The 16,915-nt window shown below is 31.1% G+C and overlaps 1 protein-coding gene across 1 annotated transcript in view; it reads right to left on the bottom strand.

Annotated features, from left to right (window-relative positions):
* Positions 1–2,696: 2,696 nt before the first annotated feature.
* LOC145252681 (inhibitor of nuclear factor kappa-B kinase subunit alpha-like) overlaps positions 2,697–16,915 on the bottom strand; it is a 193,960-nt gene continuing 179,741 nt past the window's right edge. The window contains exon 20 of the mRNA XM_080112502.1: positions 2,697–16,894. Within this exon, the coding sequence (XP_079968628.1) occupies positions 16,846–16,894 (49 nt within the window). The 3' untranslated portion in view covers positions 2,697–16,845. The remainder of the gene's footprint in view (positions 16,895–16,915) is intronic.

Raw genomic sequence — 16,915 nt, 5'->3', positions numbered from 1 at the left:
TTTACTTCATGTAAAAAATTATGACACACAAAACTAAATATATTCTTCTTTTTCTCATGCACTAGAGCAGATGTCTGCAATGATGAACTTTTGTCTCCACTTGATCAAAGGTTCAAATGAATGCTAATTTTACAGAGATTTTTGTGCAGTGTGTCTGCCCATTTCATCATCGTCTTTCCCCTTGATCACTTCTCGGCAACTTATAGTGCAAAGATAAGTTTTACAACTATGTCGTTGTGGGCCCGTTAGCACATTTCCAAACCATATAAGCTACCATTTCCTCATCTTGCTCTCAATCGGGTCGATGCCACATGTTGGATCAACAGATGCCACATGTTGGATCAACAAATCATTTTAGTTTCCATCACAACCAATCTTCACTCCAACTTCCTTATTGTCGGTAAGAACTTGAAGCTGTACAAAGCAACAGCTTTCACAACAATATGGTAGATCGTCGACAAAACTAAATGCATCAAAAGCTTTAAATGTATTAATTTACAGTAGAACCCCAGAATATGGTGGCCCCGAGATACGTTTTTTTTTCAGGCTACTATGTGGAATACAATGTTTTTCCAGACCCTGGTTATGGTATTTGCCCCGCCTTACAATGTTATTGATAATATACATGTGTATTATATACTGTACTGTATTTTGTTACTAATTTTGAATATGTGCTGTATAAAATTTTGCTTAGGCCCCACCTTACAGTGATTTTACCTTACGATACCAACCCCGGAATGGATTAATGCCATATCCTAGGGTTCTACTGTATTGCTAAGATAAATCATATACAAAAAATGTCTCTTGCATCTAACTTGTAATATTTTATTTTTATATTTTGAAGTTTGGTGTTTCTTTGTGATATAAAAAGCACATTAACTTGTGTGTGCGTGTATTCAGTAATGGTGTTGGTTTTAATAAATTCAAGAGTGAATTCAATCTAGAGGTTGTGAGTTCAATCCTGAAGAAAAAAATAAAAACAAAAAGTTGCATGATATCTAAAAAGACACAGAATATAGAATAAAAGTGGATGAAATTAAGGTTTAGTTCAGAATTCCCAAAAGGAATAAAACGCACCTGAACAAGGTACAATGGATGAAACGTGAATCGAAATGTGTAAATAATAAAAATAATCATTAATCTTCTCTTGAACATTATCACATAAATTGTTTCTATTTAGTTGCCTCTCTATGAGGACAGAATTAAACACAGGGTCAGGTTTTAATGTTTGGATTGTGGCAAAAAATAAAAATTGCTTCACTCAAGAAGGATTTCTTCTTCGCTAACGGAAAACAGAAGAGTTGAAATGTCAGAATAGATACATTCTTACTTCAACATGAAACTGATTTGAACTTGAAGTGATCAAAATGTCTTTTGTTATGAGATTACATGATTTACATTTAAACTTCTTTCTTCATTTTGATTTTAATCCATACAAGGTTTCAGTTTCTATACTTTTAACTGTTTTAGTGCTTGTTTTGACATTATCGAATTTGACTTCATTACAACAGAAGGATATTTTTAGACTTGATCTTGAACTTTTGTTTATGAGTTGAACAAACATAAAAGAATCTTTTTTTTTTTTTTTTTTTTTTTTTTTTTGATAAAGCAAGTTTTCTGTTTATGTCATTTAATTTCTGAAGGTGAATCTTTAAAATATCAAAAATGTTAGATCTGTTTGAATTGTGTGAGGATGTCAAAAAATAACTTCAATTCTCAAATGGAATCAATACATGCAAAAATTACAGCAATCATTTCTATTCTCAGAAATCCTCACCTAATGATAAGACTAACTGGTTTATTAAAAATATTTAAAAAACTGATTTCGAAAAATAGAATAAAAACCTAATCTTTTGAGAAATGGATAGATGAACTCTCTTCATTGGTTCTTTTAAGAAATCTGTCTTTAACATGAGACAAAGAGTCCTCTATCTCTACTATAGTAAACCTGTTTAGTTCTAGAGAGAGGTCAATTCAAACCCAAATTAAGACAAATATGGAATGTTTAGTATATGGAATAGTGAATAAGCGTGATAACAGACTAGTAGAAATAAGAACACAAACCTATTATTAAAGTAAAACCAAGATATTTCGGTTGATTCAAAAGATGTGCTTGTTTTTTTTGTTTTGTTTTTTTTTGCTCATTTTTATTTGAATCAACCGAAATATCTTGGTTTTACTTTAATAATAGGCTTGTGTTCTTATTTCTACTAGTTTGTTATCATGCTTATACACTATTCTATAAACTAAACATTCCATTTTATATGAAATTTCATTTCATGTTTTAAATTCCCTAGGCTGAAAAAAATATGATAGCTATTTTTATTGAGAATTTTTAAAGAATGTTTATTTTTTCACTTGAATTTCTTTCTTGCATTTTGACCAGAGCAATTCGCATTTTATTTTTGCTTTTCTTTCCTTTCTTCAAATGCATTCTCGCAACTATAAATCTTTATGCTTTTGGTCACTCCTGTTTAAAGACTGACCAAATCCCTCTTTCCTCTCACATGCAGACTCAAACTTCTTAAGTCATGGCTCATCTGGTAGGCACAATCTAAATAAGCTAACCTTGACCTTGTGCTCGGCAGCTATTTGTGTACTCAGATGACAAATCTACAAGTACCTCAACGAAAAGGTACAGAATATTTAGAGTGGGTACTTTGCTTCATTAATGCTTTTTAGTTATTTAAAATATGTTTTTGTTTTTTTTTTGCAAACAAGGTTCGGGAAGTAAAGGTTTAAAGACAAAACAACCAAATTTTTTTTTTTTTAAAGAAAAAAAAAAAAAAAAGGACTTAATTTTCGAGTGCAGCCATTTTCTGATTTTACAAACAAAACTCCTACAAATTTCTAAAAACAATTGCATTGAAGAGAAATTCAGTTTGTTCCTGAATTCCTGGGCTCAAACTATACAAAAACACATTCAGTAACCTGCATTTTCTTCTTCCTCTCCGCATAACCAGGATGAAGATCCCTGATTTTTTTTTTTAGGGGGATAATATCTGTGGAACTTCTTACCAAACTGTCTTCTATGTTCCATCATTTGGATTTATGTACCCAATATCTCTTTTTGTTCTTATTTGCATTAAATTCCTCTGTCTCCTCCATTTTTTTGACCTCACCTCCCCCCATCAGATTTTGGAACAAATCAGATAGTAACATCCTATGCTGAACAATTTTAACTCCTCCCTTTTTTTTTTGTTTTTACAAAAATTTTCATTCCAAAGTATGGCATTTTTCTTTTTTTTTTTTTTCCAACTAATTTTATTTTTTATTGGAATTCAAAACAAAGTTTGTATGAATGCTCTAAGATGTTGGGATGAAGATGTTCTTTTCATCAACTTTTCAACTTCAAAATTATTTGAAAGTGGATGGATCTCTGAATTGAAAAAGAAAAATGGCACTGGTTGTGAAAGGTTTTGAGTGTGACTGAAAACAAAACTTATTTTGGTGGTTGTGATTCAACTTTTTTTAGCATCCTTTTCCTCTTTAATTTTTTTTTTTAAGATTTCAGTTTATAAACTAATTTCAGTTTTTACCATTTTTTTGCAATAAAACCAAACTAAGTTCATATTTGCTGTATGTGGACCAAATTTATTTATTCGTTTTTTTTTTTATTCTTATTTGTTCACATTTGTAAAGAATTTTTTTTAAAAAAATGAAAAAAAAAAAAAACTGCCATTAAAAGGTTTGAATTTATAAAATTTTTGTAATTTTTCAAATTTCTTTAATTTGCCTGTTTGGAATGATTGCCTAAAAAGAAGAGACAAAGTGTTTAATTCTTTATTTTCAGGAAGAAAAAAGCCGAGTATAGAAGAAAATCTGAAATTTTTTTTTTTTTAATATTTTTTATTGACATCTTTACATGCTTTCATAATCTAAATAGAATTTCGAGATGGTAATAGCAAACAACTTTGCATCTCTTAATGAGGGTTGAAAACATCCATTGACTGAGGGAGATATGATATGAGAATAATATGAGTCTTGACCTCAGAGGAAGATTGAATCTGAATAGGTAAAGGTGTGTTGAAGAGTAGACTTCAATGATATTGAAAGAATGGATGAAATTCTTGGGTTAGGGTTAGTAGATGTAAAACAGTTCCAGCACAAGGCCAATTCACAAGCATGGCCAAGGAAAGCATGAGGAAATGATAAGAATGGACTTACGAGAATAAAGGATGAATAAAGATCTAGTCTAGACAAAGCCAAACTATTTGCCAAGAACTTTGCAACTAATTCTACCCTATGCGACCAAGGCCATCAACTCCCGGTATTTCCTCCTATAGCAGACAACACGCTATGCAACATACAAATATCTGTGCGTGATTTTGCCAAGCTAATCAAGAACCTTGATTCCAGTAAAGCAACTGGCCCTAACGGCATTTCAATTATAGTGTTGAAAAAGCTTCAACCATTAACCTGCCTCCATACTTATAAAACTGTTTAAGCGTTGTCTTAAGGAGAATTGCTTTCCAACACCCTGGAAAACCTCATCAATATGCCCTGTATTTAAGAATTCAGGTGATAGATCATCTTCCTCTCGGTACAGACCAATAAGTCTCCTGTGTGTCATGAGTAAGTTTCTGGAATTCATAATAAATAAAGTAGTAGTCAACCACCTCAGCAGAAATAACCTTCTTAGTGGCATGCAATATGGTTTCCATTCTGCTAGATCTACAGCAGATGTGCTAATGGTTATATCTCATAGGATTATTGAATCTCTCAACAAAGACTTCCTTTCTAGGGCAATTGCTCTTGACATATCAAAGGCCTTTGATAAGGTATGGCATAAAGGTCTACTTCACAAGATTTCCAACTACGGTATTACTGGAAATGTTTTCTCAGTTATTAAATCATTTTTCTCTGATAGGCTCATAAGAGTAGTGGTTGATGGGCAGAAATCAGAAGCCCACAGTATTAATGCTGGAGTCCCTCAGGGGTCCATCCTGGGCCCAACTCTCATCCTGATCTACATCAATGATCTCCCAAAACACATACTTAAATCATTTGTTGACATCTATGCTGATGACACGACCATCTATGACAACACATCAAAGGCCGTAAATGACAAAGTTCTCTGATTTTCGCTTCTCTGATCTTGAGCGCATGGTACAATGGGGGAAGAGGTGGCTGGTTACTTTTAATGCATCCAAAACCGAGCTTGTATTTTTACATCATCAACGCTCTGATCCACATCTGACATCAATTGAAATGGATGGCTTTCGTCTTTGGGAGGCTCAATGTTTTGACAAGCTTCTGGGCTTGACCTTTACACCTGATTTGAAATGGAACACGTACATCAAATCTGTTGCCAAGGTCGCTGGAAAAATGGTGGGATCCTTCTACCACTCCAGTAGATATGTCATGCAATTCTTTATTTATATAAAAGCCAATTACGTCCAAGGATGGAGTACTGCTGCCACATCTGGGCAGGAGCTGCTAAAAACAGCTTATCCTGCCTTGATAGAGTGCAAAATAGACTTCGTAGCTTAGTGGGGGATTCCCTTTTCTCTTCCCTGCAACCTCTCTCCCACAGAAGAGACGTTGCGAGCCTGTCTTTGTTTTATCGTTATTTCCATGGCAAGTGCTCATCTGAACTCCAATCTCTGGTCCCCCCTTGCCAATCTTTCACGAAAAACACCCGTCTAGCTGAATCCACTGTGAAAAATTTCCCCCACTCTTTATATGTGCCTAAATCAAAACGTCGATTCCATGAACGAAGCTTCTTTCTTAGAAGTGCACGCCTGTGGAACTCTGTTCTGTTTGCCTGTTTCCCACCTGACTACAACCTGGATGTCTTCAAGTCCAACATAAACAAATTCCTGATAAACTACTCCCTTAAATAATCCACTTCATCAAATCTCCATTAGTAATGATTACTACGATATTATCTCATTGATTACTGTACACGCAATAACCTTTATCCTCGAGTGTCCTCCGGGCCTTGATAAGTAGTGACTACCATGTAAAAAAAAAAAAAAAAAAAAAAAAAAAAAAAAGTCAGAGGTAGATTAGTTTTGAAATCAATTTCCAAAAAGCTGCCCAACATGTAAAACGAATGTTGAATATGATTATGATCTTCTACAAGTCAAGCCTCATCATATTTACATTTGAATAGACAGCAAACATGATAACGATCGATTAAAGGTAAATTTGATTTTCTGTCTGGCATTCAGTTTTATATTCGCAGAAAGTTGAGGGTAAGTGAGTCTGGTCAGTACTAAATGGATGACCATCTGTGAATACCTGCTTATCCCAACATTATGTCCAGTCATCCTGCACTTTTTGCAGGTTCAAGCAATACCAACTTAGGAGAGATGCAGTTTGTGATTGTGCAGTCCTTGCGTCACAATACATTTCCTTAACAGGGCATATCCATTGTTCATCAAGACTCGTTTATATAAAAACTCAAAATTAATATTCATCTGCTGAGATGAGAGACCAGGTTCATGCAGGATAAAAGGATGCAAAAATTTTGACTACAAAATCTTTTTTTAATGGTTCGAAAAGAACATTTTATTTAAGCATAGTAGAGAAAGGATTATTTTAAACTAGCTGACTCGTGTCTTGGTGTTGCCCCAAAAAGCAGATGAATTCAAGAAATTCCACGCTCAACCTTGAATGATCCAACGTGAACACAAACCCCATAATGTATTTTCACAAATACTAACCAAAACCATTGTCTATGTAGATACCCATCTCACTCATATGACTCCAAAGCTCAAACTTTCAGAGGGGCGTTTGGCTGCTTCCTTCAGCAAATGAAGGAAGCAGCCAAACGCCCCTCTTGAGATTGTTCATTACATTCTCAGCTTGCCAACTTCTCGAGAGAGTCAACGGCTCTGTTTCGAAAACATGTTTCATATTTTCTCATTGACAAAATCAAATAATCAGCTGAATTGATTTTTTACCATTTTTTTGTTATTTCAAATATGAAGTCATTGAAAAGAGAAGAACGAACAGCTAAATAAAATGAAAAGATTGCTACTAAAGTGTGTCATTATTTGAATGATTATTTCCAATGAGAAAAAAATCTTATGTGCGAAACAAGAGAATAAATAACTAAAAAGGTAAGATTTTTATGTATGAAAAAAAGATAACCTCACCCAGATAATTGTTTTGTACTTTCTTTTTTGTTGTGTTAGTGAAATGTTGAAAATTCACTTTATTTTATTGGATTTGTAGTGCAGGCTTAATAGATCGACCTGCAGTATATCTATGAGAATTTCTTTCCTCCGTCTCCCAAGAAAGAAAATTAAAAAGTTGCAAGTTTTTTCACTGCATATGAAAAATCAAAAGTTTCCCTTCCATTGATAGGTAATTAATACCAGGTAATTATTTAAGAATCGATTTTAACAGCAGAATAAATTTCAAAAATATTTGTATGACAATATTAGGGAAGAGAAGGTTAGCTCTTATTTAAAACTACAAGAGCTGAAGCTCATCTCCTCCAAATTTAGAAAGACCAATTTGCTTGAACTATTGTCCTCACCTTGGATGTTATTTTTACAAGGTTTCGGCCTCCAACCTTCAAGTGTGTCGTCATGTCAAACTTTTTCTATTTAGTTGTGGTCATTTTTACTGTGCAACATCAAAATATGGCGTACATTCTATTGTACTCGTTAATACGTTTCATTAATTCGTTAGGTAATTTTTCAAACAATGCAACAAGGATTCAAAAAAAAAAAAAAGGTTAAATAAATATTTAGTCAAATTATTAAAAAAATTTTAATATATAAAAAAAAATTATTTTAATTCATTTATTTTGTACTGTTGCCTGTTTTTTTATTATATGGTTCAGCTTTTGTCCAGTCTTTCAGCATCGGCAAACCTTACAAGAGATTGGCAAATGGCATGAAAAAAAAAATTTTTTTTTAATTTTAGTATGGAAGTCAATCTTTATAATACCGAAATCATCTATTTCTGCCTTCAAACATAATAGCAAAATAACCAAGTCCTTCATAGACTAACCTATTCTGCACTTTAGTCACTTTAACCACTCGTGCGGGTTTCCAAATTATGAAATCTTATTTTCGTGCTAATAAGTTACTTATGCCTTAAAGTATCCTGTACCTCTATAAGGCCACCATTCGCCCATGTATGGAGTATTGTTGTCACATTTGGGCTGGTGCATCTGCTACTAGTTTCTCCCTTCTTCACAGGGTTCAAGAGTCGCCAACCTGATAGGTCCTAAACTGTCATCTACACTTCAACCTCTTTCCCATCGACGAAATGTTGCATCCCTCTGCCTGCTTTACAAGTATTTTAATGGTGGATGCTCCAACAAACTACAAGCCTTTGTACCCCCAACAAGCAACAAAGTCCCACCCCTTCACGGTAGAGATCCTTAGATGTAAGAAAGCCTTCTACTCTAATAATTTATTCCCCAGAACTGCTAGACTTTGGAATTCCCTTCCAGGTTCCTGCTTCACCAACTATACTGACATGCAGCAGTTCAAGTATAATGTGAACAGACATCTTGCTACTCAACTCCCTACATAGTATCCCTGATAGTAACCCTCTACATCAAAGTGGCACTGTGCTTTGTTTAGAGTGAAAATGTAATAAAAAAAAAAAAAAAAAAAAAAAAATCACTGTGTGCTAATTTTCTTTGAAATAAAAATTAAACACCGGAATACTTAATGAACTCTTCACATTTCCAATAAAAACTGTTCACTAATACTTTAGATTTCTGTGCTGGTAAACTTTTAAAAATTATTTTTTCATTTCATTTCTTTTTTTCTCTGTGATTTGATACTCTAATATTTATTTACTTTTAAAATTATATCACTATTTTATCTTTTCAACACACAATGCTGCGACACATTCTTTTATTCAGTGGTAACGTATATCGGATTGAATTTGTCTTCAAACATGTTTCAAAATTATTTTAAAACTTTTCTTCAAATTTCTTTTTTGCTAATTACATCAGTCGAGAAGGATTTCTTCTTTCCTCACAGAACAGAACAGATAACATAGTTTCAGAAAAAATTACATCTGATTTATTAATGACAAACAAGGAAACAACATTGTTGTTGGATATTAAAGCGCAAGTTAAAAATCCTTCATTAAGTTATAGAAATATTTTATTTAAACAATTAAAATATTTATTTGCTTCGCAAAAGTAAATACTTAGTTTTTGTGAAAGATCATTTTTTTTTTTTATTATTGTCTCAGTCGAGAAGGATTTTTTATTTTCCGAGATGGAATAGACCTGTTTAACTCAAAATTCATTACATGATAGTAGCAATGCCCATCAACCATAAAAACGCTTTGGATAATTACAGATTTCAGGATAGTTCTATTAAAATAGATACTGATATTTATTGATACTCCGAGATGGGTATCTACAGAGAAAATGGTTTTGGTTAGTATTTGTGAAAATACATTATGGGGTTTGTGTTCACGTTGGATCATTCAAGGTTGAATAGAACTTATAGTATCATAATGAATGTTTTTAGTATTTATTTTTCTATGAGACAAATCCTGTGCATTTTTTTTAGGTGAGTGCATAGTCTCTTTTTTAGACGATTATGTGCAGTTTTAAGACGGTTTGTATGATGGGAGGAGGGGGCTTGCCACTCGGCCATAGGGAAGAGTTTTTATTTTCAAGTAGGTGCCATTCAAACTAGGTTAAAGGAGATTTTTTGGGGTAGGACTTGTTACTCAGATATTTTTCGGAGGTGGGCTTGTCACTCAGACCTAGATTTAGTGGTGGCGTAATTTTAAAAAATGTATATACTAACTTTTCAAATAGAAAAAATAAAATATTTTGGAGTACTAACTACTTAAAAAAGCAATAATGACTGGGAAATGGGGGATCATTATACATTACATTTATATGCGAAACTGATTCCTCTTATTCTAAATTGTAAATTATTTTTTTCTTGTTTGTCCACTAAGTTTTTTTAGGATATCCACACATAATCACTTAAAAAATAGAATCTTCTTTTTTTTAATTGGCATCAGTCATTTATTACTACAATTAAAGCTTGAAAGTTAAATCTATATATCTATAAAAGTGAAAATGTCTGTGTGTGTGTGTGTGTGTAAACTTCCCTACCAAATAACTCATGTCAAATCTCGAGTCTGTAGACCAAATATTGACAGAGTTATTTGGTAGGAAAGTCTACACACACAGACAGACACACACACATTTTCACTTTTATAGAGGTATTGAGATTTGGGAAAATCTTTTGAACAGATTTTCGGCCAGAACTTTGGCTGTTAAGGGGTCAAAGTTCAACGATTTGACTGTCGATAACTCTACCAAACTCCTCTGCCAATTTTGGGTTTAAACACTTGAAATTTTAGATGTAGGTTACTTGGACAAGGGTCAAACATTTTAATTTTTTAATATATACATATGCACATAAAGTAATGAACAGTACATAGGACCCGAGCAAAGTCAGGCGGAACTGCTAGTATACTAAAAAAAAAAAAAAAAAACAATATTTCTTGAAGGAACACCACATTGCATTAATTTTAAATAAAAAAGTTTTTCTTTTCAAAATAAACTTGTAAATGAAGTTTACAAAATTTGTTGATTTCAAACTAAACAGCCGATAGTAGCTGCTGCTGCTTCTGATTATTTACTTTTGCTGAAAAGTGTTTGAAATTATAGAGGAGAGTCTAATTAAAAACGGCTGGTACCAAAAGAGAAATCAACACAGAATTATCATTTTAACACAAAAATAAAAACATCAATTTATTACTTGGGGTACAAAAAATATTTAGAAAAAAAAAATGTTCAAAACATTGTTGAACTCTAATTCTAAACACAAAAAAAAAAAAAAAAAAAAAAAAAAAAATTCGTATCCTGACAATAAGTGAGATGGAAGTTTTTTTCTGATTGTTTTCTAAATTTCATGATGAAATTTTTCACAGGGGATTCATACACTTTTAAGCACCGGAAGGATTATAAAAATCTGATGCAAAATGTCTGTTTCATAGCGTTATTATTTTTATCATTACTTTTGTAAAAACTCTTCAAATACATCATGTAGATTATTTATTAAATCATGTGAAAGGATATTTATTTCTGAATAAAACGGTGGTATTTTGAGGATTTAAAGTGTTTTGGGTTTTAAAATATATCTATTTTAATAGAACTATCCTGAAATCTGTAATTATCCAAAGCGTTTTTATGGTTGATGGGCCTTGCTACTATCATGTAATGAATTTTGAGTTAAATTGGAATAAGGATTATAGACATAAGGTTTTGTAACATTATATTTTGATTTTAATCTTCAGAAGAGGATATAAAATAGTTTTGCATTAGTTTTAAACCGACACAAAACTGAAACGAGTAATTTCCACAATGTTTAAAAATCTTTTAGCAAATTTGGTACAAAACTACTCAGACCGACTTGTTGACTTACTAGAACATAACTTTATACCTCGCAAGATTTATCTGAACCAAAACGAAAAAAAATGACATTGATTACAAAAAGATTTTTTTTCATTGATACATTTTACAAAGATGAGAAAATGTTTGGTGTGAGTGGGTGTATCGTGTAAAATAAAATCATTTTTAAAAATTCATTTATTGAAGACACTCAGAATAAAAAAGATGAAAAAATGTTTTATTTTCTCAATTTGTATTTTCATGTATTTACATTTTTTTTATACAAATTACAATAATCATCAACATATCAATTCATGAGAAAAAATGCATTTAATTCCAAAGTCATAATAAAGAGTTAATGTTTTAAATTCTCATATTTTGTAAAAGTTCAATCAAAACCATTAGATTTTATCAAAGTAGAAATGAAACGTATCACAAAAATCCTTACATTTTTCTGTTTTTCATATTTTTCATCCTTTAATTCTTTTTCTCCTTTAGAGAAAAGAACAATGTTTGTCCCCTTCAAAAGTTTGCTTAAAAAACAAACTTCTATAGGGCTTTAGAATTTACTCAGATTTTTGTAAATTGATAATGATAGTTAATAAGACATAAGTTTGGATTTTCACCTAAAAACGAGTTTCAAATTAAAATCTGGTAATATTGAAAAGAATAGAAAAGTTTTAAAAATCAGTTGAACCGCTGTATCTCTACAAATATTGTGAAAAATTAACATTTTTATGAAAAAGGATTTTATTAATAAAAACTAATTTTTGACACAGATGCTGATTTTTGACTGTAGATTGTTTTCAAAATGGCTTAACTGAAATGGCAAAGAAAAAAAAAAAAAAAAACATGTAATATTTGTCTTCCAGGAAATTTGAATTATACCAGTATCATTTTTATCCAAATTTTTGCATGAAGAGACTTGGCCAAGTTTGGTGTAATCTGAAACATATTCACACATATTTCAAAATAGTTTTATATGAATAAAAATGTATACTAAATATAGTTCTACTGGTTATTGAGCACTTTTATGTGACTACTGTAAAATTTGTACTAGCTTTATAAACAAAACTATACCTGATACGTATGTGTGTGTGTGTGTAAGACTGTCAGTAGATCCAAATGGTTGGGAAAGAGGATAACCACTGCAGAGTTCTAAAATAAAATGAATCTGAAAAGCTCAATTTTAAATACAGAGTATTGATCTACAATAGATAAGGTTTAATGTAAGAAACTTTAATCTCATAATAATCTTAGAAATCTCTTGCAAAATAATTGTTTAAAAAAATGTTATTTCAAAACTCATTTCTTAAATACTGAACTAAAATGTTCAAAAGTTCATTAATGAAATTTTATTTATATCACCTCCCTTCCCCTATATAAAGAATTAACAACACTATAATCTATATAATTTTTATTGTTGAGAGAGTGAGGAGAGGGTGGATATATTTTCAGCGTAGTGCTAAATATAAAAAGTTCTAGAAAATCAAATTGATCGGCAAAAGTAATTTAATTTGCTAATAGATACTGATGACTAAATCTGACCTAAAGTCAAGGGATGGGTCACACAAAGAGGGGAGGAAGGTTTCAATTTTGTAAAATTTCTGCTTTAACAACAAAACTGAAGTATAATCTAATTTACAACAAGATTCACACCTTTTTTTGTTTATTCTTATATTTGTTTGACAACATTTGTTGTGATTCAAGAGATAAAAATATTTCCCGCAAATAAATTTCAATTATTTGTTTGCTGAGTGTTACAAAAAAATTGTACATTTTTTTTGTTTATGAACAAAAAAAACATGCTCTTTTATTGAAATTTTTTTTCTTTGTAATTGAGCACTTGCTGGGGTTCTTTCTCATAAACACCAAATAGTTGTATTTATACACACGAAACAGGTATTTTGTGCCTACATTGGCACACTGTAAATTAGATAAATAGGTATTCAACTGTATCAATCTATCAAATGATTAGAACAGATTAGATCCAGGTATCATTTTCAAAAAGAATATATCATCTTCTGCCTTCGTAAATATGAAATTGTTAATATAATTCAAAATCCTTTCCAACCATATTTTGTACAAATAAACTTTAGTCTATGTCTGACTTGTCCACCAGGTTTCAGTCATAAATGTCTAGCAGTTTTTGTTTTATCGCAGTTCAATGATATAATACAATGTGCATCTCTGCATTGATCAATACTGTCTGCTACAGGCAGACAAGGCAACTTTGTTGTGATGAACAATTGTTTCAATAGAATAGGGACAACTCCCTACACTTCAAGTGACCCATTGGAATGGATTCAGGGACATTGATGACCATCTCATCAGCAGCAGGAGGTGTGATCCTGAACGGAATTTACATTCACTGGACCTTAGCACTACAGATAAAAATCTGAGGTTATTTTAAAGATAGCGTTTATTAAATCATCTTTTTAAAAAGGCCATAGCAGCCAGAGCAATGACGAGAGAAGAATATGGGTAGGGTGCATATTATAACTAAACTTTTCATGTTCTCTTGGAATTATTTGCATCATTCTATTTATCTTACCATCCTCCTCAAAGCACCATCTAAACATTTATCATTCGCAAAGTTTCAGTATTACAGAACTCTAGAAAATCACTTTTCAGCAAAATGAAAAATCTATTTGATATCAACGATACAACCATTCATTCTTTACAAAAGATAAATTTACTTTTGGTTGAATTAACTATAAGTAAATTTAATCATTCAGAATTTGTCAGATTATATTTTATTAAGATATTGATTTACATAAGTTTAACGATTGGATGATAAAACTCCTAGACATTTTTTCTTTCAAATTTTAATATGAATAAAACACCAGAAGTTTGTGCCAAAAGACAATTATGCAGATTCTCAAAATTGTAGCACATTTTCATCTTTCAAATAAAGGGATGGGGGAGGGGGAATTCTACAAAATGAACATTTTTGTAAGTGCATAACTTCCATCATGTAAGATGTATTTTCAGTTTCCATTATTATTTTTGATTCATTTCAGGGTCAAACTTCTTTCAGTTTACTAAAGAGTCCAAGAGTGTCTCAATATTATGAATCGGTCTTGGGATAGATATTCTAGTTAATTATATATATAGATATATATATATATATATATATATATATTAACAATTTAAATTTTCAAAGCAACTTTCAAATAGAGAGCATACATCAAGGTATTATAGTTATTTACAACTAGTTTGAGGCAGCATTTATTTTAAGTCATTTCTTTTCTCAATTTTTTTATTTTGTTCTGGCTGAGGATATGGCATCCTACTGGATGCCAGATATTTTCCCATTACATCATATACTCAAACAAGAGATCTTTTAAGATTCTAATTGTTCCCTTAAGTGTAATTGTATGTATCTCTCTTACACTTGGTTCACCGAGTATATTTGCCAGGTAGTTATATCAGCCATATAGCGTAATGGTGAAAAGCCTGGACTGTCATTTGGGCGGTCGGGTTTCGACACTGATGAGCTGTGAAATAGCAAAACAGTACTGTATGTTGATGACTATATATGACTTTCTTTGATAATTATACATATATGATGATTTATAATTATTTGCAAATCATGTTCTACATAAAAAGCATACATAAGGGTATTAAATTTTCTTACAGCTGTTTCAAGATAATGTTTATTTCATTCATATAAGTTTCTTTTTCAATCAGTGAATCTTATCAAAACAGCATCTCGTATCTTTTTTTTTTTTGCTTGTGGATGTGAGATAGTGTGTTGATGTGATTTGATATTTGAAAAACATTTTATGTTGCATCAAATTATAATAAACATTTCGTTTCTGAATTTTTGAAATGAGGATTGGTTATTTGTATTATTTGAAATCTTTCAACTACTGTTCTTTGGTGTTATTTTCATGTTTCAATTGATGTAATCTCCAACCTTTTTCAGGTGTATCTTGTCAAACTCTGGAATTTGTATGGAATTTGGAATGGGACCCTTTATTTACTCCACAAGAATAGCATGCTTTCGTTCTGTCAGCCATGACTGGATAGAGGTCCTAAGTAATTTGCAATTGTATTTTTCGGTCTTGGAAAAATCAACTGGAAAAATGATATTTTTCCTGATGGTTGAATTCTCAGTATGATCAAACAAAAAATACAATTACAAATTACTTAGGAACTCTATCCAATCATGGCTGATGGAATGAGAGCATGCTACTCCCAGAAGTAAATAAATGGTTCTATTCAAAATTCAGTCCAAATTCATAAGTTTGACAGAAACATTCCAGAGTCCAACAAGATACACCTGAGGAAGATTGGAAGTTACATCAGCCAAAATGTTGTGAAAATAACACTCAAGATGAGAACAGTAGTCCAAAGATTGCAAATAATAAGAGAATAAACATTGTTTTGAAATAGCTGTAAGCAAATTTAATATCTTTGTTTGGAACATGATTTAAATCATCAAAATATGCACAGGTATATATATATATATATATATATATATATATATATATATATATATATATATATATATATATTATACCTGCTCTGTTCACTCATTGAGCACTCTTTTGGTAGACACATGTTGTTTCATTGGATGTACTTCTAGGAAACTAAACTCTACTGGCTATATATATATATATATATATATATATATATATATGTATATATATATATACACACACACAGCTCTATTTCACTAACTATTGAGCTACCAGTGTTTGTAAGTTGATGACTGATCTTTGAAGTCAACTCAAAGTTCTCTGATTTATTTATATTTAATACTTCTGTGCATGTTCTTAATTTGGAACTTGATTTGAAATATGATTTCAATGGGAAATAATACATAAATACTTACACAATATTTGCAAGCAGACGATTGATCTTTATAGCTAACTCATTAAGGGTTTCATTTGATCTAATTTCAATATATATATATATATATATATATGTATATATTAGCGATGTCACTAAGAATCCTGATAAACTGGCACTAATCAATAAAAATGTAAATTTACTTTTGTTCTTTTTGAGTAATGAAAGCCAAAACAATTTTTTTATTTTTCTAACAAAATTTGAAAAATAGAAAAAATTCCTCAAATTGTTTGAGTCATGAGCAATATCAGATATGAAAAGTGATTACAATTATAAGTTTTCAACAATATATTAATAATAATATTACTTTCTTATGTAATCTATAATACCTTTACTCTATGGAATTTTCAGTTATAGCTGTAGTAGCAGTAGTAATAATAGTAATAGTCAGCACTCAATTTGATAAAGTTACATCAAGGATACATATACATATATATATATATATATATGTATATAATAGTTTGAAAATGGTTTCAAGTTTCATTAAAAGCAAGACCAAGCGACTGGTGGCAAAAGAGGTTCGATTTAAAAGAGAAGATGTCTTCTTCTTATGATCATTTTTAGCAGATTTTTTTTATTTTATTTTCAGATGATCCTGATATTTCAGATTCAAAAAGAAACATTGGAGGATTGGTTCATTATAAAGAATCTATAATTGATTGCACATGGTTTATCGATTCCTGGAGGCTGAAAGCAAAGAAAAAAAAT

This window comes from Euprymna scolopes, chromosome 29 (assembly GCF_053919585.1).
Source record: "Euprymna scolopes isolate OS-2025 chromosome 29, ASM5391958v1, whole genome shotgun sequence".
Taxonomy (NCBI): domain Eukaryota; kingdom Metazoa; phylum Mollusca; class Cephalopoda; order Sepiida; family Sepiolidae; genus Euprymna; species Euprymna scolopes.
Note: the sequence above shows the minus strand (reverse complement) of the source record. Positions and strands in the feature narration are given on the sequence as shown.